Raw genomic sequence first — 22,961 nt, 5'->3', positions numbered from 1 at the left:
GCTGTAATTAATATTTTATTATATCAGATTTTATCACTAAATAGCCTAGCAGCAGGGTATTGAGCCACACACGCTCTCCCACACACATATACATACACAAAAGCTGTAGTGACTTATTGATGCCAGGCAAGTTCCATGTAATGAGTTATGGTTGCAAGAATACAAAATACATTCATGGTACCCAGCTAATATTCCAAAGGAATTTAGAACTGATCTTATCTTGATCAAACCAGGACAAAGAGAAATTAAAATTACAAGACTGAAATATTCAGTGTTGTGTTATTGTATCAGAAGTGTGTCATCTAACAAAAATGGTCTGCACAAGACCAGCTATTAACTCTTTTCATTATTATATTTGATGAGCAAGACCAGTTTAGGTCATATGCTTTTTTACTAAGAGTTACACACTGTCCTCTGAGCTCTGCTAAGCACAAACACCCCCACAGCATGACAAATGTAAAACTCTGAACATCTAAGTTGATTTACTATTTGTCCTTTAAACTGGAATAAATCAAAATTATTTCCTTGCACAACACTGCATACCAAGGGGATGGTGGGTGTTACTCCAAGCTATTCGGATGGAAATAAGGTGTTTTCAATACAAATTTTGAAAGATGGAGACGGTCTTATCATATAAATATCTGTAAACAAGATTGGAGAGAAATGTTTCACAAACCTAGATAACTTTGATGATTGGTGGTTTTCATTATAAAAGCTTCCCACACAACTTGTGACTAACTGGCATTCCTGTTCCCAGCAGGATTTTACACAGAAGTCTCCCTACCCTTCTGCCTCTCCCTCCCTGTCTCTCTTTTTTTCGTCTGCATCCCTCTTTCTCTCCACCTTCCACTCACCCTTTTTGTCCCTCTCTCATTGCTTTGAATAGGTAATTGCTGTAAAAAAGTACTCAAATTAAGAACAGATCACTAGCAGGGTAGTGTAGAGCAAGCTCTATACTTGAAATGGTTTGTTCATTGCTTGATAACAGTGGAAATAGCCTCTTGAAATCTACACTTGCAACTATTTTAAAGTTATTTTTATTTGTGAGTACGCATGGAAGTCACTTGGATAATGAGTAGACCCTTCTTCCCCAATTGAGAGCTCTGTTGCAGAGATGAAGAGTATCTAAGCCTCCCCATATGGTCAGGAGAGGAACTGCAGTGTGTTTCTGGCTATAGAAAAGTGTAGTCTTAGTGTGGTGGGAAGAATGGCATAGAAGATCCAGCCCTGAGGCTCAATGCAGATGAGAGCACAGCTTTATTTCTGGTCAGGGTGAGGACAATCTGTTTAGCTTCCTGCCAGTCAATATATCATGCTGTCTCAGTTCCTATATCTAAAGTTAAAATAAATGGAAATAGCCTTTTCCACTGTAAAGAAAAAGAGGGAAAGATATCCATGCATGATTGTGAACAACTTGGCAATGGTGAGGAATGCTGTAATAAGCAGCTGTATGTATAGATCACTCTCTGAAAATTATTTATTTATTTTTATTCAGCTTTTACGTATTGACTGCCAGACGATTTCAGAACAGTGGCTCTGTGGACTGTTTTGTGGAATTAGTAACCTCACAATCTATCTGTGGTTTGCATCCATTTTAAAGCCAAGTTGTGAGCAGACTATAAAGAAAGTAGGAGGCATCCCTGTTTTGCTCTGCTCTGTAATGAAGTTGGTCTCAAAGCCCTGGAGGATCTGAAGCCTTAGGTTAGCTCAGTTTGGACCAGCATCATTTAAGTTAGTGATATTGCTGCTTGGGTTTAAATTAAGAGCATAAAGCCTTGTGGAGTGAGATCAATAGTATCTGGTTCCTAGAGGGACTGAGTCATTACTCAGTAGGAATAAAACTTTTCACTGCTAAAATGAAGAAAGGGAATACTCCTTGGCTTCTGTGTGCTATATTACATGTCCAAGATCAGAATTAAACTTTCTGAAACATAAATAAGTTAAAGTTTACACCTGATTCTTTTCTGGTTGCCTAAGAAAAAAGAACTCTGAAATATCATTGTGTTTATCTGTCTGTATGTTCCTTCCTTCCCGTATTAATCTAGGACCTCCTAGAAATTTTCAAGCAACAGTCTGAATGTTGCATAAATAGTAAGTTTCTCACATACTTTGGAATCTCTGTGAAAGACCCAGATTAGCATCTGAAGGATAGGCTGTGTTAGAGTGTGAGTTAGTTAATTTCATTTGGTCCATCAGCAGAGAGCTACAATTCCCATCCCAGCAAGCCAGTGTGTAGCCCAGGAGCAGCCACAGCATGTGTTGCCTCTTTTCCAGCCAGTGTTTGGGAGATACTAAAAGGAGCTGAGCATATTGAGGGTGGGAGCTGGGTATCACAGATGACATGTGGAACAGAGATGGGATTGCAGCATGTTCTTGGGTACACATTCTGGAGTTCTTGCAGTACAGCTTGGAGTGTCTTAGTCTATTTATAAGGCTTTGAAGCATCTTCTGTTTCAAGTGGCCTTTAAAAAATCCAGTACCTGATCAATGTAAATGGGATGTTCTTGTCCCATAAACATGAAAGAGCTGTCAGCAGAGATGTTCTCTGGTTGCCAAGAAGTTAATGGTGACATACCTATCAAAAAGATTGTAAGCTTATGTTCACCAGAGTTATTTACGGAAGCCAAGTATCAGTTGGTAGAGCAATTTAAAAAAAAACTCAGTAGATCATAGTGAGGGTAAAGAGATCTTGTAGGCAGTCATTCTTGGACAACAATTTCCCCCTCCAATCTTATGAAAATATATAACATGATTTTACAACTCTATTATGAAATAAAGTAAATTTATAAATTATGCACAATTTGTTTGTAGAAGGTATTTGATTTCATAATATAGCTATGAAGTCAAACACCTTTGAAAAACCTACTGTGTGTAATTTATAAAAAAGTAGCTGACTGTAAGTTGTTAAAAATGCTTTGTTTAAAGTGTATCTATATTAGATAGGCTTCATTTTTATTTTATCTTTCCTACTATTGCTTTTTATTTTCACTTCTTATTTACCAAGCAGGATGATACATGTCAAGCTGCTTTCAGTACATTATCTGTTCTTATATTTTCTTCTTCTCTGCGTTCCTATCTTGAGTAGTCTTTTGTATTCTTGAATATTTCAATCTTTTCGTAGTTCTGTTTTGTCTTTCTCCTTGTTTTTCTTTCCCTTTTCATATGCACAATTCTGTATCTAAAAAAAAAAAAAACAAAAAACCAAAACCACCTATTTAAATGTATCCTTACAGTTTCTTCATTCTAAACATTTCTTTTTTTTTCTGGGAAAAACCCAACTAAATTAAAAAAAAAAAATCAACATTGCCAAATCTCTGGTGCCCTTCTTAGCTTGTCACTTACAGCCTGTATTTAGTAGATAGATCTCACAGATACAGTATGGAGCACATTAATGGAGCTCTGTGGTCAAAGATATCTTTGTCTTGTCTAGCAAACACACCTTTAATAGGTGAAAGAAATTACAAATAGAAAGCTGAATGCTCTATTGTATTCTATTATTTACACCTGTAAAAAACTACTTTGAACTCCTTGTGAAACAGTACAGCTCTAAGTCAGTTTAATTTTGTTTACATTTTGTAATCAATTTGTTCTGTGCAGGTCTACAGACTATATACAAAATTTATCTGTTTTCTTGACATTTCTGAATTTGAAGAGAAAGCAGCCAAATACTGCTCTCAAGTATGGAGAGCACAAGCCACAGTGAAGTTACAAGTGCTTCAGAAAAAGTATGTTTCTGATCATAGTGGTGTTTTGTAGCCTGCAATATTTTAGAACATATCTTTTTTTCAGCAGAAGAAACAATAATTAAAAACTTCCCCTTCAAAATAATAGAGATGTATATGATACTTTTATAGAAGAAAAAGAAAGGTAGAATTCTGTGGTTATTTCTAAGTATGCAGAGTTGCTATTACATTGTGTCTCATCAAATTGGTCATAGCATTATAGGAGAGTAGGGGTGGGGAAACTCTTGATGGTTAAGGAATTTCTGGTGTGGAAATGTATGTAACAGTTGTGAATACATAGTTGCATGTTGTCATCTTTGTCATCCTGTTTGTGGTAATTATGACAGTCACTCTTGTAGGCCAGTGCAGTAGTATCACTCCCAAGTCCTAGTTGAGCACCAGTATTTAAATAATTAGAAATAATTAACCATGGAGAGGTATAACCAGGGAGAAAAAAAAATCATCAATATTTATCAAGGATTTGGGGGGGGTTGGGAGGGTTGAAAGAACAATTCTGATTCCCTAGCCAGTTCACAAATCTCAGTTAGCAGCAGAGCAGTCTCTTGTGCCACAATTATTGTTGGCATTATGTCTAACCTCCACTTACATATGTGTTGGGCAGTGGTTCTTACAAATTTTAATATGCTGTTTCAATAGTAAACTAATACTTCTTTTGAATAAGTGTAAGTTAGCATATATATTGAATTCATTGATTTTTTGCAGAGGATGGATGGGACAAACTTAGAACTGCAGTCCATCAGCAGGCTATATGTTGTAAAACCAAATACAGATTATCTACTGCCGCCTACATGCTGGCAATCATTATTGTAGTGCTAAATAACAGAGTATTACAAACTGAAATCCTTGAAAGATTTTTTACTCTCTGTCTTGTTCTCTACTAACATAACAAAACTATATTTTGGATTGTCATTTGTGATAAGTGAATTTAAAGGCAGAAACATTTAGGAAACATTTCATGAATGGTCTATGATTGCCTTCAATTACAACACTGAAGATCTGTTGGACGCTCTCTGCCCCTGACAAGTGTGCTTAGGTTCTCTAAAACAATGAATCCATGTACTAGGAAATAAGGCAAAAAGTTAAACACCCAGTGTCTTCAGGACTAGGTGGCACCCATCTGGCCACTGGAAAGTGGAAGGAGTGTGCATCGTTGTCTCCTTTTCTTGCAGATTTTCTTCTAGGAATTTTTTGAGCCAAAGCTCTGATGTGTCCCTTAAATCCTAGGGAGTCCAGATTTGCAAAAGAGAAATGTGTTAATTTTTCTGTGTCTGGAGAAATAATTTAAATGTATTATGAATTTATGGTGGCCATTTAATTACCACTTTCGGAGCCTATCTGTCTCTTCTGCAATTAAGATATTATGTAGCAAATGTTTTCTTTCTCAGGGGAATTGAACCCCCCTTGTCATATCCTCCCCTGCTGACTGTCCTTGGAGGAAAGAACAAGCAAAATGTCTTTTAATTTCCAGTGGCATCATGCTTTCCATTTGAAAAATTGTCAGGATTTCCTGTATAAAACCATAGGAATGCTAAGGGGAGGTTTGCTCGGATGTATTTTTCCCAGAAAATCTCCTTTGTAAATGCTGACTTTTAAGTCTTTGAGACTGTCCATACAAAAGAGTTGGGCAGTCACAAAGCAGCTTAGGAGTTTTACATTAAAAACCAGATACTGTTCCCCAATGGACTTGGGTCTGTGAAGATAAAGCTTATTACAACACCTGGGAGTTTACATTTGGCAGTATCTCTAGGGACTGAACCTAAGCTGTCTTATCTCCTCCTTTACAGCCGTTTAGGTATTTCTGCTGTGATTGATCTGAGAAATAGGGCTTCTTGCATGACAATGGAGGTGCTGGATAATATTAGTCTCACTTCAGGTCTGATTCCAAAAGATTTCTTGAATTTGATTTCGCCCCATGGGCTGGAAATTTCAAGTGTCAGTAATAGTATTTCCTGAGAAGGAAGACAGGCCCTGCCTTGGAGAATCTAACCAGACTTATCTCTTGACCTGCAAAGCTAGTAAATAAAGGCAGGTGTGAAGGTAGAGTAATTCCATTCAAGTTTGAACAAGCTGCTAGCACAAAGTATTTTATTTACTTAGCACCTTTCCTACATTTGCGACACATCAACTGTTCCATAAGTTAGAAACCTGCTGAAGATTGTGTTTGCATGGAACCTCCTGGCTTCAAGTAAAGATGCAAACAAAAAGTTAGAAGGGTTTAAGACTCCCTTCACTCCAAAAAGATATAAGGATTTAAGGTTCCCTTCGTTCACCCGAATAAACAGGGAACACACCTCTAACACTGATACGTCAAGTGCTTAAATGGGAACCCTTCCAAGAATTTTGATGACTTACCTGTTATGTGAATATTATTTGCAGCATTGCCTAAATTACTTTTCCCCCCTGTATAAATTACATATTAACGTATTATTTTAAAAATACATGTTGGCATTGTTGTTGGCATTGGTACAGCAACATCAATTTAGAGGTTTTGTTTAGTCTGCTCATTTTTCTTCACTCTTAAGTTCTATATTTTCATATCTGAACATTATGTTCTTACAAGGGATTTTTTAAGCTTCTTCTCCTTTTTTTAGAAGCTATAGTGGGCAGTGCTGTATTTTGTCTAAAGCCCAGAAAATTTTTCATCTCTCAAATAAAATGACCCTGAAATAGAGGGGGCTAACTTTAACACTCTTCTCCATCATTAGTTAGGTATACTCATTCGTCATGCTGCTAATCAAAAACTCCCTGGCCTTATTTCTAGTCCACAGCTGAGCCATGTGTTCTTCCCCCTTTGCTAAAATATGCAAAATTTTACAGTGGTCAGGGGGACGGGACAGCTATTCAGATGGTTCTCTGGCTTCAGACCTGTACTGGAAATGGCTGCACACAGAGTATATTTTATTCACTATATATTAGGTGTTGCTAGAACTCCTGACCCACTGGCAAAACCTGTGTAGCTGTGATGGTGAGACACCTGATAAATCAGGGGCTGTTCATCACCTTTGTTTAATCCACCTATAAGAAATATACAGGTTCTTACACAGTAGGAGGAAAGTTCGTGGCAATTTCTTGTAGCCTTTTCGTATTTGTCTGCTAAGCATAAATTACTAATTCCTGTCCTTTAAAGAGTAATTTCCCAGTTCCATTTCAAGGTACATTACATATGTATAATTACATATAATTTCTAGTGCTGTAAAATTTGAAGTTATAGGATGAATTAAAAGAGTCTGGTGCAATGTAAGGGCATGAAGAAATAGATAAATGTCTCCAATGTTAATCCATATAAATATGATATGACAATGTCAGAGACAACTGATATCAGAGATGAAGTTATGTTGTATATTACATAGAAAAAACTGTCCAAAGGCTTCTTTTCAAGAAGCAGTGTTAGGCAATAAACTTGCATAACACATGATGAGCAAAGATATAAGAAGTTTTAGATGCAAAACATGAACAAAACAACTGAAGTATTTAAGAAGTCCTAATGGCAGTGTGAGAGAGGAATTTGCTGAAGCTGTGGGGACCCTATAGACTGTTATGGTTTCAGCAATCAGGTCCTTCATGGACTTAAAACTGAGATAGCAGGGTGGAGTTCAGATTTCTTAATTTTGCCCTCTATTGGAACTGGTATTTTAGTAGAAGAATAAAATGAAGTGATTCTAGCATGCAGATAACTAGGGCTGTGGGAATGAGTAACTGAAATAAAGGTCAATATGTAGATTCAGGGTTGTTCTATTGTTGGACTCTGTAAACATTAAAACAAAGCAAGCATGCAAGTCAAAATAACAGAATAGATCTATAAAAAGTACCAGTTCTGTATATTTATAATAAAGCATGAACTTATTACAGTGAGCAGAAAAATCCAAATTAAGCTCAAGAGTGTCACCATGACAGTCTACAAAGGTTGCCCAACAGTTTACGTAGCTGGGCAGGGCACTCTTAGTGGACCTTAAGAGCTTTGCAGGCTTTGTACATTCCCTAGGGGAAAAAAACCCAACATTTTTTTCAAGGATATTAAGAAGGAAGAATTTGAAGAGGTTTCAAACAGTTGAAGCAGACCAGACCAAATAAGAAAGTTTGTTGTTCTCATTTTACAGCTGGATATCTGAGGCCCATAATATTTAATTGACTTGCCTAGGATCACACACAGCAGTTATTCTAAGACTAGTAAATAAATTCAGATAATCTTTGTCTATATTTAGTTCCTTAGGTAATTTCCTTTCTGTAAAATGAATTTCAAAAATTTCTTTAATGTTTCAGTTGTGTAGAGCACCAAGACTGTTTCAGAGAGACAAAACAGAGCTGACATTTCAATAATGAAGTAATCAAGCTTGTTTTCCTTTTGTTTGTAATTTGGAATTACTTTTGGTGGAGGTGTAATTATAGTTTCATAAGTTTCAATTAATAAATGCCTAGATTGTACATGTTAAGGACTCCTGTATGAAAAAATCTGAAGTCCATAATTGTATCCAATAGGTCCTTCTTGGAAAGTTATTTTGTAACTTCGAATGAGACTTTGATAAATTAACATTTGATTTACTGCATTCCAGTAATATGGAATGATGTCCTGCTTCAGGAGGTCGTTAAAACCCGTCATTCATGTAGTTAATACTAGATATATATGTTAAGTCTTCTTTTAAATTGTCATTTGTCTAAGTATTCTGAGCATCTTTTATTGCCATGCTAATATGTTTTCTTTCTGCTTTCATGTCTCTTTTTCAACTCTGAAAAAAATTAGTGTATTTATCAGACATTGACACACCATTCCAATTTAAGCAATCCACTTTCAATAAATACCTGAGAGACCTGCTATGTCTAATTTCTAATAAAAATTGAAGCTGTTGTGTTCAGATCTGTATCTCTGCATAAACATTTAAATTTGGAACTGGTTTGGAATTGTTGGAATAAAAAGCAGTGTAAAAGGTTTTTTTTTCTTTTTCCATACACCTTTTTTAATCCCCGAATTTGAAGCATTTGAATCCTAGATTAAAAATAATTCCCATGTGTTTCTTTCTCCATGCAACAGCAGACTTCAGTCTATATAAAAATAAATTGGGTATTTAATTTCCAAGACATTGAAATTCTATAGTAGAACTGTATAACGTGAATTATGCTTAAATTACATTTCTTTCCTTCAGAAAGATCAGTCTAAATGCTGCCGATATCCGATATGCTTTTGGCACCTTTAACTGTAGCATAGAACTTATTTTCTGGATTACAGATAGGAAGACTTCATTCTCTGAAAGGTAGAGGTGTGGAAAAGGAATAATTCAACTTCAAACAAGCTGGAAATCTGACTAATACATAAGAGGAATAATAGAGTTGTGGTGCAGTACTAGCTCAATTCACTAAGTTTGAACCCTTTTCAGAGTAGGCAGTCCAGCTGTTACATATTAAATAAAGTAATACTAATGGTAAGAACTAGAGAAAGCTTTTGGATTATAATTGTAAATGGGGTAATTTTGTAAAATTCATTAGCAAGATGATCTCATTTGTACAAATGTGAAAAGTATCACTGGTAAAATTCTGTCAGGTTTCCATTGACCCAGGTGCTCCTAATGTGTTAATTTACATGAGAGAAACAGCAGTGTGTGGAAATTGGCCAGCAGATAGGATTTAGTTATTTTTCATTAGCACTTGGACTTTGATGAAGGAAAGCGGAAAAGAGTTGTTTGACCTTTCAGCGCTTTAAATTATTAAAGAGCAAATAGATTTGAGGTCTAGATGCTTGCAAATCTAGTTTGTCTTGTGGAGTTAGGATTAGAAGACATTTTGAGTTTGAAATGGCTCCAGTCAACTTACTTTTTTCTTTAAAGTATCTGAAAATGAGTAGATGGCAGGCATTTAAAATGTATACAGGGAGTAGTGCATGTAGTATAACCAAACATGGATTTACCAAAGGAAAAGGAGCATTTTAATGACAGATTTGTTTCTAAAATGTCTAGTCTTCAGCTTTAATCACTGAGTGAAATATTAAGAGAATCCTTATTTCAGCCAGTACTGAAACAGGTCATATTATCTCATCTGTTCTGAAGTCCCTCTTATATTCAGTCCTGATGCAAGAAAGAAGTAACTTAGTTTACTATCCATCACGCTTTAGTGAAACTGAGGGATTCTTATATTTGCTGCACTATTAGGCAAGCATAGCCAGCTTCACCACCTTGCAAGAATAAATAAATCACCTTCTGCATTTTTTTCAAATATTCCACTTAAATTTGCAAATGGTATTTATTGTAGATTCACTGCAAATTAATAGTTCGAGGAGGCACCGTGCTGTCTTCAAAGTAGGTTGGATTCACAGTTCTAAGCAACTCTATTTTGTTCTAGAAAATTAATTGTGAAAATCATGTCAAAAATTGATTTGTAAGAGAAAAACAAGATTGTAATGTAGATATTCCATGGGTAGTTTTTTTACAAATGAGTTCTCACAGGATCAAAGAAAGATTGCTGTGGATTGACCTTCATTTACTACTCAGCATGGAATTAATCAACTAATGAAAATCTTTCTGCTTGATATGAAGACTTTGTTGCACAGAGCTGCAAAATGTACAGGCAGAGACCTTCAAGTGAACCCTCAAGACAGTTCCGTCTCCCTGGCTGTACTAAATTTATGCATGGTTAGATTTCTGCATGAAGTTCAGCATCAGATTAAAACAATTAAATTTGAGTGTCCACATCTAGATTTCTGCATGTGAGCTTAGTATTTAGTTACTATAGTCGGTGGTGACTGGGAAGCAATTAGGTTGACCCCAAACCAAACACCCTCTTTCTGCTCAGTTCTCTGGGAACTTTAGATGTGTAGACATCTTCATGAAGGCAGATAGGTTTAAGTGTGTTAACATTAAGTTAAAACTCCACCATGTTGAAAGGCTTAATCAGGCAGAAGAAGAGGTATTTACTGTGTTCTCAGTGTTGACTTTCTGGGCATTTTTGGTGAGCATAGATGTGCAGCATCTCCTACCAGAAATGCTAGATCTTGAAAATATAGTCAACAGGGTCTGTGGCACATGATCAGTAAGTCTGGTAAAAAAAAGTAAGACGGTCAAGAGAATTGGCATTTTCTACCCCTTGGTGATATTTAATTATGAAGACTCTGCAGACCTAAAATTGTGGTGTCATAGAATCACAGAATGGTTTGGGTTGGAAGGGACCTTTAAAGATCATCGAGTCCAATCCCCTGATGTGGTCAAGGGACACCTTCCCCTACACCAAGTTGCTTAAAGCGCCATCCATCCTGTCATTGGACAATTCATCTCTTTATTTCTAAACCAAATTTGCCTTCAGAAGGGGAGTAGCCATAGCTGTGCAGGGATATGACTAAGCCAGTAAACCCTGTTGGGTCCAGGCTGAGATGGTCCTGCAAGAAGCTCAGCCCATGTACTTCGGGCAGAATCTTCTGTAAATGTAATCCTCTACCTACAGACGATGAAATGGTAACATGTCAGAAGACTCTGTGGATATTTCATTGTTAAGAAACATACCCTACCCAGAGATTGCTGGTTTTTATGAACTGTCAACTTGAAAGATCATAAATTGTTATTGGATGTAGATGATACGCAAAAATGTGGATACATTGCCACTTGGACATCAATTATCTAGACTGACTTGCTTCCTGGGATTCAAGATTCCAGGAGACAAATACTGATTAAGAATTGCTGGTCCCCAGTGAGGCAATAAACTTGTAAGCCAGTCCTCTTCAGAGACATGGGCTTCCCACATCACAAATTTAAAAGCACTGACTCAGTCTTTTACAGCAACTGCAAGGGTATAATGATTACACTGTTTGCATATACAGCAGAAATTGCGATTTCTTTGTTCCTGTTGAATGTCCATAGCACCTTTACAGAGGAGAGGGATGGACTGTTCTCTGTAGGTCCCAGTACAGCAAAGATTGCAAGTACAAACTGACTTGCTTTGCAGAATGCAGAAATTTAAAAATACGGTTATCTATAGGATGTGTAAAAGTGCTTTGCTGTGTGATAATAACTTCCAGCAAAAAGTGTTTTATACTTGCTCAGAAATAGTTGATATGCCACTGAAATTTTAGTTTTCTCTGTGCTTTTATAAACAGTTATAATGTCAACAGTTAAGTAAATAATGGTCCCTGTCTCTTTGTAATTTATGTCTTCATTTTTTATCTCAGTACTAATTTAATTTCATTTAGGTAAGCTAAACAGGTTAGAGAAGTGAATCTATAGCTTTATGCTTACTTTTGTGAATAAAATACTTAATTCCACATTTTAGCACTGATTAAGCATGCTTTTTCTGTACAAGAGTTTGAACAAGAAAATGTTCTGTGTATTCACTGTATGAAAAGCTGTGGTCTATGTGGCTAATTTTGTTTTTCCAGAACAAAATTAATTTGAAAGCATGAATCTGTGACACAAATTTATACCCCTGAATATTGAAATGGCATTTTATTCCTGTGTTCTTTGCTTTTAACAGTTCTTTTTTTCCATAAGTGTTGGTGTGCTGTTGTGGTTTTGGAATGGTTTGACTGCCCAAGTCTTAAAATGACCACTGTTTCTTTTGTTCTTTCCTTTCTGCACTCTTAGTGTCTATCAAATCGTTGTTGAAGAAGAGCGCCCACGGAGAACCAAAAAGACAACTGAAATCCTAAAGTGCTACCCAGTGCCCATTCATTTCCAGAATGCCTCACTCTTGAATTCCCAGTACTACTTTGCTGCAGAGATTCCAGCCAATGGTTTACAAGCTGCTCAGCCTTTTACTATTGGGGATAACAAAACCTACAGTGGTTTCTGGAATACTCCTCTTCTTCCTCATAAGAGCTACAGCATCTATTTTCAAGCTGCTAGCAGAGCTAATGGGGTAAGTCTTGCAACAGGCATTATTTTATTCAATGTTTGTGTGTAAATAAATGATTGGCATCAACTAGCAGGATGCCCAATTTAGTTGCTAATGAGAAAATGAAGTAACCGTGAAATTTAACACACAGAGTTTAAAAAATAGCAGTTTTCCTAACACAATATTGTTTAATGATTAAAGGTTACAGGAAAGAGGAGGGGAAAACCACACATTTTGTCAGTAGTGAGCAGGCAAAGTAGTATGTTACCATTCTGTCTTACTAGCTGAAGGCTGTCCAGTGACTGTGTTTGACTGGCTTTTTTTCTTCCTTTTTGTTCGTTTTTGTTTTCTTGCTTTTGAACAGGAAAATGTTGTGATTTCTTTTGTTAAGGTTAAGCCAAACTTGATTGTGAATTTTAGCACATCTGTCTTGGCGTGTCCAGTCCTGTTACCTTAGTTTGTAACATCTTGATCAACCTCTTTCTCATTTGGTTGCCCTGATTGAATTAGAAAGCACTGTTTTTTTGTTCCTTTCTGCAAACAAAGTAAAAGAAAAAACAAAAATAAGTAGATGGAACTGAAATGAAAAGTGTATAAAAAGATCCTCACAGATCATGTTTCATCAGACTAATTCTGCCTGGAATTGTTTTTCATTTCCTGGACAGACCTACCCAGAGCCCTTCAATTCTTGATAAGCTTTGGCTGTCTGTGCTGACAGCCTGGAAATGTTTTCTGCCAGAAACCATAATGGTCCCTCATTCACAGTGCACCGACAGTGCAGAAATGTGAAACACCATTGATTATTTTTTCTTTCTAAAATTGTCTAACATGATGCCTCAAACTATACTTTCTGTAAGAAAAAGAAAAATCTCCCAAGGTCATTATGTTGCCAAAGTTAAAAAGCTGAGCACTTGTCTGTGCCCTTATGAGTATCTTTCACATTTTCTACTTTTGTAGGAATCATAAGTGAAATGTTTCTGTGCCATACCCAAGTAGTGTTTGTCCCTATTATAAATGCACTTTGTACTTAGTTAATAAGCAGTTAAATATGGGATGAGGCACATTCTTCTCTGAAATTTTATCAATACTTTTAAGAATAGAATCATGGATGACTTTCTGTGTTTAGAAACACAAGATTTGACCTTTTTCCTCTTTATTTGACACAGGAAACTAAAATCGATTGCGTCAGGGTAGCCACAAAAGGTATGTTTATATTATGTCATGTATTCTGTACTTCAGCTTGTTGACCTTTCCCCCCCATGGTCTTTGCAAACTTCCAGAAATGTTTATATTGCTAAAACACATCACTAAACATGTTACAGAATTTTCATAGAATCATTTGCATCCCCAGCTGAGATTTAGGAAATTTGTTTGTTTGTTTGTTTTTAATCATAAATGTATTAATTACTTTTGGTTTTCTACTTGAACACAGGATTTTTAAAATATATTCTGTGGGTTTTTATATGATCTCACAATAAATATTTTCTGCACACACACACACACACACACACACACACAGAGAATAGATTTGTAAAATTGCCAATTGCAGAGTACATACTAGCTGCTTATACATGTGTAGTGAAAAATTGCCCCTTACTTGTATGCAATTACCTTAACTTAATTGCTGTATAAAAGAGAAGTGGAGAAATCATGTTTGTCATTTTAATGGTACAGATCAGCTATATTTATTTGACTGTCAGCACGTGATACTACCATTTGTGAGACAAATTTCTGTAATTGAGACAGTGTTGGCTGTAGGTTTTGTCCCCAAACAGGGAAAGATAAATGTGCTGCTGATCTATTTATCTTTGGGGTTAGATCTGTCTGTGGTTATCTTTGTAGTCTCACCTTTTTAGTACCTCTAGCTGGTGGCAACTCAAAAGCCTGAAAAAGAAGTGATGGAATAGCACAGTTACTTGGAGATTGGAATAGAGGAACAGAAAAGAATGTGCTGCTGTGAATAGGAACAGGTAATTCCACCTGGCAGTTTGGGCATCTGGCAAGAGCATAAAACTGCTTCATCCCTATACCACTGCACCTTACAGGAGATCGTGCTTGTTTCAGTGACTGTTCCTAATGGAACTGATTCCACAATGATTTCCTTTACATGAAGACTTCATAATTCCATCACCATCATTAAGTCTAAATTGGGTGGATGAGAGTCTCGTTACTTAAAAGGAACAGAAATGTTAACATAAAGTTGCCCCTGTTGAAAATTTGGATACTCCGTAATGCAGCAAATACATCTTAATGCCTCTTTGAGCTGATTCCTGGCTTCTTTTCCAAACCAAAGGAAGTAGTTTGAATTTCTATATACTAACTGACTCCTTACTAAACCATAGAAATCTTTCAAATATCGGAACTCAACCCAAATATAATATAGATGAGAGATTAATTCCAGCTGCAAGTGAAATTCTGTATTGTTTTCTAGTAGCTTCAGAGATACCAGGAGTGAATATGTTACATCAGAAATCATAATAGATGATTAGAGGAATGGATTTTAAATTATTGGAAGATTTGTGTATGTAATCATTAATGGATATTCAACTATTTAAATTACTTGACTGACTTAAAATCTTTACTCTCTCATTTGAGAAGTGAAGGTAACTTTGTGGATTGGAATAGCTCCCGTAGTAACAAGCTACTTTGAGCTAACCCATTTGGCAATGGAGATGTGAAAAATGCAGCTTTTATTTTAAACAAATCTCCCTACATTTCTGTTTTGAACACATGTTTCAGATTATTTAATAATAAAATAATGTGAGAAGTTGTTGTGAAGACTTTGAAACCAGAGGTATCCTTGACAGCATTTATAGTCCCTGGTGCAAAACTTTCTTGGGAGGCTGCAGTAAAGCACTGATTTCCATGATCTTAAGCTGAATGTTTGTATTATATTTTAATCTGTATTAATTAAAGGAATTAGATGGAGACCATGACATATTTATCCAGTATTCATAATAGCTCTCTGTACAGAGGTTTTCCCTTTAGATCTAACAGAGGTGCTTAGGGGAAAAGCAGAATTCTGTGCCCTCTTTGGACCTCCCACATTTGGGTTAGAAAAGAAATAGCTGAAATGCTCTATGTCTGTAGGTCGTAAGTCACTATACCTGCATTGGGACAAGATACAAAATTGTCCTCTCCCGTGCTCCTCCCCTTCTGTTCAACCTGTGGTAGCAGCTCAGAGCAGCATTCGTGTCGTGTGTAGCCCAGTGAGCAAAGGCTGCTCTAAACACTGTCAGATTTCTTGGAGACTTGCACCATTTTCCACTGAGCTTTGTGACTACAGTGTAGCTACTAGACAGTAAGCTGCTTAAGCTCTTTGTGCTTGTTATGTCCATCTATTTATGCACTGTAGTGCTCCTGACAAATGAGATTGGGAATGCTCTCCAGTTTCGCATACTAGTAACATTTCTGAAATATTTGTAATGTGGGCTTCTCTTATCTTCAGAAGTTTAAGTTTGGTGGATTTTAAAGCTAGAGGAAGTGCTTTAGGCATTTGCGTACAAAACTGGTGCAGTCTTCTTTGGAATTAAGGTCTGATCCTGAAAATATCCACAGCCTTGTGTAGGCCATTGGAATCAGTAGACATGCTCTAGATTTTATTACATATGTGAGAAACCATATGCTTTCACAGAATCACAGAATATTCTGAATTGGAAGGGACCTGCAAGGATCATCAAATCCAGCTCTTAAGTGAATGGCCCATATGGGGATTGAACCAATGACCTTGGTGTTCTTAGCACCATGCTCTGACCAACTAGGCCCTAATCAAGTCAATTAATTATGTACCTAATTTTGAGCAGAGAGAATAATCTCATTGACTCTATTACAACTATTCCATCTTAAAGTAGACAAGTAAGTATTTTACTGGATAAAGGACCATGCCATGAAACATAACCTGCAAAACCAATGTGACAGTGCAGCCAACTCTCTTCTTGTTTCTTGAAAGTTTCTGCAATTCCATTCCTGTGGAATTTGAGGATTGCCCAAAGTGCATCAGGAGCCCTTCCTAGGATCAAGGTCACTCAAGGCAACTTTCAAGCTGCTCCACTGAGCCAGCTGAGATTGGCCAAACCACCTCATTGTCTGTATTCAGGAAGTGTGGTTAGCCTGTTTGAAGTCTGCCCTCAGGACCAATATGGGACTTCAGAACATGTCACAAGCAGAGCTATATCACTTGCTAGTTATTTTCTCTTTAATTATCTCACGTCCAGATAATAAAGTTGTTGGTGCCCTTAAGACCTTCTTAAGATCATTGAGAGTTGGTTTTATTGTTGTCATGCAGTGTTCATTCCATGGCCTACCACACACTTCTTTATTTTTTGTTAAAATAAAAATACTTAACTGTAATACTGTGTTGTCATCCCAGATCCAGCAGAACTGTTCTGTATCTTGAGCACATTTCTCCCTCCCGTTGAGGTCAGCAGGAATAATGCATGTGCTTCACTGTCAAGCATGTGCTCAGCTGGCAGACATTAAACCTTGCTGCTGTATCAGAGACCAAGTGCACCAGATAGCAAATTATCATATTGACAGGCTTCCTGTTGGAAGAGTACAGCCTATCTCCAGAGAAGTACAGCCTAATTCTGCTGGGTCAAATGTGTGTCTAGGGTCAGTAGGTAGATAATACTTTCTCATTCCATCAAGTATATTTTAAACAAACTCAATTTGTACCCTTTTAAAAAATGATCTTGTTTTATGACCATTAAATTTTTACAAATGAAGCCTCTGTTAAATGCATTATTTTAGAGATCATATAAAAATCCTGATTGTGGTGGTTACAAGTGTAAATTAGGATGAGAATATTGGGTTTTGTAGAACTGAAAGTTCTCCTTCTGCTTCTGATGAAGTCAGAGGAAGCCTTTGCCACTGACTTTGTTAGTAGAATGATCAGAGAGCATGTTATTGGGATGTGGAGTCTGCTTAGTTTTCTGTAGAGAAAGGCTTCTGGGACCTCTGTGACTATTTGGTGTATATACAAATGGGGAGACTGCAGGGTTTCCACTCCCATTATTTTTGACAATATAATTAAACAAACAAACAAACAAAAATCAGGAATAGCTTTTTGTACCAGTGGTAATAAAGGTTGTCATATATTGCTTGAAATATGGCTTTCATATTCCTACTCTTTCTTCAAGCTAAATGACTGTAAAATCTCAGCAGACTAAGTTGAAAACATTCCAAAACTCCTCCAAGTTTATTACTATCAACTTTGTGGTGGTTTGTGATTTATATTAAGACTATATTTCCTGATATGACTTACAACACTGTCTGGATAGGAACATCTTGATTATCTCCTAGAAATGCAGTTCTCAAGAGGGAGGCATCATTGTTCTAATTTTGCAATACTGGAAGGCTTTCATTAATTATGAGAGAGAAAAGGATATTATAATATTTTAAATCCAATAGCAACAGTACTCTAGAAGCTACTATCAACACTGCATTTCAGTGTTGCAGAGGGATATTTCAAAATATTATGCAGCAGCAGTTTTGAGTTTAATTGTCTGCAGATGGTAGATGATCTATTTTCCTCTCTCGTTGCCACATTTCTAATAGCACCCAGGCTGTTCTATGTAAATGAGTGATCTTTCATATAATTTTGTCCTTAATTTTCCAATATTTTTTCTTTGCATCATTCTCCAGCTGCATCATGTTGGATCTGACCTTTTAATTTTTTTTATATTCCTTAATATATATGTATCACAGCGTGCTTAACCATTTAGAGGCAATCATAGAACTGCTGGAAAGCAAAGAAATAACAGCTTTTATTAATGTGAGCCATGGTAATAGTTGTCTGTAGCAGACAGTGGTTCTTATAGCTCTGTCAGAAAAGTCTGAATATTTCAGGGGCAGAAACAGGTTGGGGTTTTCAGCTTTTTCTTGTGAACTTGGAATTCAGTCTTCAGACAGTTACACGCATACTTAATTAAAAGTGTGTCACCTGTCAGTGGTAATTCTCTGTATATTGAACGTTAAGTATGTGTGTAGTATGTGCATCTTCAGAAGAGTGACCCAAGTGAGTACAAGAAAAATTAATTTCAGGTAGCTCAAAAATTCTTTACATAAAATTTACCTTTAAAAATTATAGGAAAAATGTAGCATTCTGAAATAGGAAAATAAAAATGAAACTAGTTCAATTACTTGGAGAAGTTCATACTAGAGTAATCTGGATAATCAGCTATTTTTCACTTAGAAAGCTTAGTGCTGAGACTAGCAGAGCTAAAGAGTCTCCAGTTGCCTCAAATGCAGTAAATAATGTGCTTTGAGTCCTTTTCCTGAAGGAAGATCACACACAAAAGCTTTGCGGAATAACCAAACTAACAGCTCAAGATGAAAAGGAACTTGTAGGAGTTTTTTTGGTTTTGTTTGTGACAAGTTCAGACAATAAACTACTGACCAAGATTCTTCTTGCTGGCGTAGCTTCAGTCTGGCTTTTTTTTCCCTCATGCATGCTGACCTGGAACTCTTCCTTTGCCTTAGCTGCGATAATCGTGACTCAGCTTACAACACCATACATTCGCATCGCCCCTGCTGCAGGCGACGACCAACTAACAGGTCAGATGTTCAAGTCAAGACAAGTCATCATGCCCATTCTGTCTCATTTTCTTTGGCTCCTTTTCCCCAACAGTTTCTTCCTTCTCTGCTCATAAACAGTTTTCTGTGTGAAAAGCTCCTTTCTGTTTATAATTTTTTCCTCAGCTCCATTAAATTCAGTGGTGTGCTTGGCACCACAACTTACACACACGTTCCTGTTTGTACGACTCCACTGCATGTGCCCATTGTGTGTGTGATATGTGGAATGTTCCTTCAAGCTTGATGTTGTAAAGAGATCTAGTCTAGCTCTATCCATAAATTCAGTGAAAGTTTGAATATAGATATATATCTGTGTACCTGTTTATTTTTTTTTCTCTTGTTATTAGATTAAGACACTAGAATTTCTAAATAATTTAGGCTCAAGAATTGCATGTGCAAGTTAGGACAATGATCTAGTATTAGTGGATTCAGGCTTTTTTCTGTGTAGTGTTGGGAAGATCATATTTTCTGGAAATATTTCAACATGAAAGAAATTAAAATAAAGAAATAAAATATATTCCTTTTTATTATGTCATACATGAGTTCTAGGATTAAAATGAAATAACCTAGCAGGTGATACACGAGAATGAGCAAGACTTAAGGATTTAAAATCTAATTGCCAAAGTAAACTCAGTGCTCAAGTGAAACCATTATTAGGCTGTATGTGGCTTGAAGGGTGGTTCAGAATATACCAAAAAGTCTTTATGAACCTGGGGAAATGATTCATTTTGTCAGAAAAGAAACACATGCATAAAACCTCTCAGGGATTTGCAAACATTTTTGTTTTGAAACAGAACTAAAGAGCATTAAAAACTCTTCAACCTGAAGTGAGAGTGATGAAGTATCTAACGGGGGAAGTAAACCTAGTCCTTCATCTTTTAGTGTATGGTAAAATCGTTATTTTTCAATAATAGTGGTATAGTTCCTTGGCAAGCACATTGTTACCATGTTGCTACCAGGGTGTCTAAGAGATGAGGATGAGTTCATATGTCTGGCATCTGGATACTGCTACCGTCAATAAGAGGCAGTTAAAATGATTCAGCTTAAGATAAGTGGATTAGTGACATGTCTGCTGTAGCTTTTAATTCTGGGGTATGTGTTATAATAACAAAGCTGAGTGATCCATAATGCCCAAGTTACCTTGTCAATCAAGAGAAAATTGCAGCATGTATTCTTATATTTTTAATAACGTATGAACTAACCAGAATAACACATCATGCCAGGAAGTAGCTTGTTCGTGTTACTGCTGCTTGCGAGAAGGTGTGTCTGCATACATTTTTATACCTCAGTTGTTTTTTTACTTGGCAATTCAAATAAAGCATTGAAGAGACAGGATCTCTTCCATAGCCTTGAACTTCAACAAGTTTTGATTTCTTCATCACAGGATTCAAATAAGCTTATGTATTTTCCCATGTGAAGGATGAAATGTTTTTCTTCTCTTGTTTTGTTTTTTTATTTGTTTCAATGCAAAATTTGGTAGCTGTAGGTAACACTGGAGACAGGCCTGTTCCATGAGAAGGAAATGGCTGTAGTAGTTAACAGTGAGAGAGCAGAGATATGGCTAGCTTAGGATAGCTGGCAAAGTATTTATTTGATTGCTTTGTCACTGATGGCATTGGCAGTCTGTTGTTATCTGTCAGATCTGTGACTTTTGTTCCCTTTTCCTTGAAAAAAAAGTTCCACTTGAAAAAAAAAGTTCCACTAGAATCTAATTTTATAATAAAAAAGAAAGTATCAAATCATACCTGCCAACAGCATTTATGGCTATCTGTGACATGTATTAGAAAGCCTTTGAAATCCCCTGATCATCTTCCCAACCCCATCTTAAACCCCACGTTTAAAAGACTGTGCTCAAAAGGAAAGAATATCTTCCTCCTTGTTTGCCACAACTGCAGTAATGAGTGAAGAAACCTCACCCAGCCCACATGGTTGTCCCATGAGAGCAGCACAAATTTCTGTTTTTCTAGAGAGACATCCTGTCTAGGGGTCCTTAGGGCAGGCTTTTCAAATTCAGGACAGTACAGCAGTAATGGGATCTGCAGCATCCATGAGGAACCCAAAGGTTTTCTTAGAGGAGGTGTACAGAAGCTGGACCACACATGAGGCACCTGGGAGTGATGCACATTGTCACCACACTTTTCTCCTATAAATTTCAAGGCTCTGGAAAGGATTTATATGTAAAAGGATTTGTTTATGTGAAAAGTATAGGACTGTTTCTAGCTGTAGTTGCCACAAGCCCTACAGCTGTAACTGTTAAATGTCACTTAGCATTTTCTGTTCAGTGCCTTTTCCTCACTTCTTTGCTCAGAACCAAAGTAATTACATTTGAGATCAAGAAATTACTTTCGTCTTTTAGCATTTGAGGAGATACATAACCGGCAGTGGGAAGGTCAAGGATGGCATTTTCGGGTTTCTTTACATTGGAAGTTGATGCTTCTTGCATAATGAAAATTTAAAATCTTGGCTGCATTCCTGAATATCGTTACCAAATTTGAAAGGTCTTCCTCTTCAGAAATACCATGATAACACAGCTCAGCTTTCAAGCCAGTTATACTTGCACTCATTTCCTCTATCCTCGTCATCAACTCGTTTTGCCTCTTACTGGTGCAGTTTATAAACAATGCATTATTAATTTCTCTTTGTCCTTCCCTTCTCCTTCCTTTTTCATATAAAAATAATAGGTCTTCCATTTATAGGATTACCAGCTAGTGTCCCTAAATATCTTGACTGCCACTCCAGTTTGCCTCTGCAGCCTGTAGCAGAGGAAACCTATTCTTGCAGTTGCACTTGCTTACCTACATTGTAGTTGTCCTTGAGTTGTAGCATAAGATAACCTAGTGTAAAACCAGCTGTGTGATTTTGACACTTACAAGCCAAAATAGGGATATTAGTGTTGTTAGTCAATACATTATTATCAGTGATTCAATAACTTAGTACCTGAGGAATTCAGATTTGGGGGATAGGGTTTAGCTTTCAGTGTTACATTATAAAAAGTAGCTTAGTTGAAATGCACTCAGTTGACCCTGTCCTCCAACAGACAGGGAGAATATCTAACTATCTTACACCTGTCTGCCAGGAAAAAAGACAATGTGTACATGAACCATAGTAGTACTCATGATACTGTCTCCATGTTTTCATAACAAATGAGATTTAACATACAGTTGAAATCATGTAGAATGTTATCAAAAAACTTACCACATACAAATGTGACTGCATGATCTTAACTTTAAAGTTGAATAACAAATCGATCTTTTTGAGAAAGACTGAAGTAATTTGCAATTTGTTTCACTATTTCGTAAGAGACACTTCATCTAATAGGTTTAAATTGGCCATATTTGGTATTCACTTGGCTCTAATATATTTTGTTCTCTCTGCATTCTGATAAAATAGCATGCTTGGAATCATGATTAGGGTGTTCATTCTTTCAGGCATTTTCTTAATTGTTGAAATATGTCTGAGCTACTTATATTTAAATTAAAGTATTTCCATTTGTGATTTAGTGGAGCAGCCACTACTTCATTGGATATTATTAAGACTGATTTCCATAGAACACCCTTTTTACGACCCATTGTTAATTACACATCCAGCTGGAAGAGAGAGTTCTGTATTATACATTCTTCATACATTAAATTCTTGGTACAAGTAAAATGCAACAAAATTGGTTGGAAGTTTTGTAAAGTAACTAATACTTAACAATTGGGAAGTTGGTTTTTTTTTTTAAGATGGGGCAAAAGTATAAAACTTTAATTTTTTTTACCCTGCATATGTTAAGATCTCAATGATCAGCATATTTTATAAACAATTTAAAAGCAGTCATAAAATAATCTCAGTTGGTTTCTT

General features: G+C 36.4%; 1 protein-coding gene across 9 annotated transcripts in view; it reads left to right on the top strand.

Moving 5' to 3' along the window:
* The window catches only part of PTPRM (protein tyrosine phosphatase receptor type M), a 445,877-nt gene that overhangs the window by 255,181 nt on the left and 167,735 nt on the right, over nucleotides 1–22,961 (top strand). For 5 of the 9 annotated variants that reach the window (XM_085052577.1, XM_085052573.1, XM_085052578.1 and 2 more), the window contains exons 12-13: nucleotides 12,299–12,572; nucleotides 13,715–13,751. In XM_085052577.1, coding sequence (XP_084908703.1) covers nucleotides 12,299–12,572; nucleotides 13,715–13,751 — 311 coding nt within the window. Of the gene's footprint in view, nucleotides 1–12,298; nucleotides 12,573–13,714; nucleotides 13,752–19,028; nucleotides 19,104–22,961 lie in introns of all 9 variants that reach the window. The other 4 variants (XM_085052574.1, XM_085052569.1, XM_085052571.1 and 1 more) reach the window with 1 other exon arrangement.

Source organism: Lichenostomus cassidix, chromosome 2 (genome assembly GCF_008360975.1).
Source record: "Lichenostomus cassidix isolate B80296 chromosome 2, HeHo_3.0, whole genome shotgun sequence".
In the NCBI taxonomy this organism is placed as follows: domain Eukaryota; kingdom Metazoa; phylum Chordata; class Aves; order Passeriformes; family Meliphagidae; genus Lichenostomus; species Lichenostomus cassidix.
The sequence above is the reverse complement of the archived record's forward strand: the minus strand, read 5'-3'. Positions and strand labels throughout refer to the sequence as shown.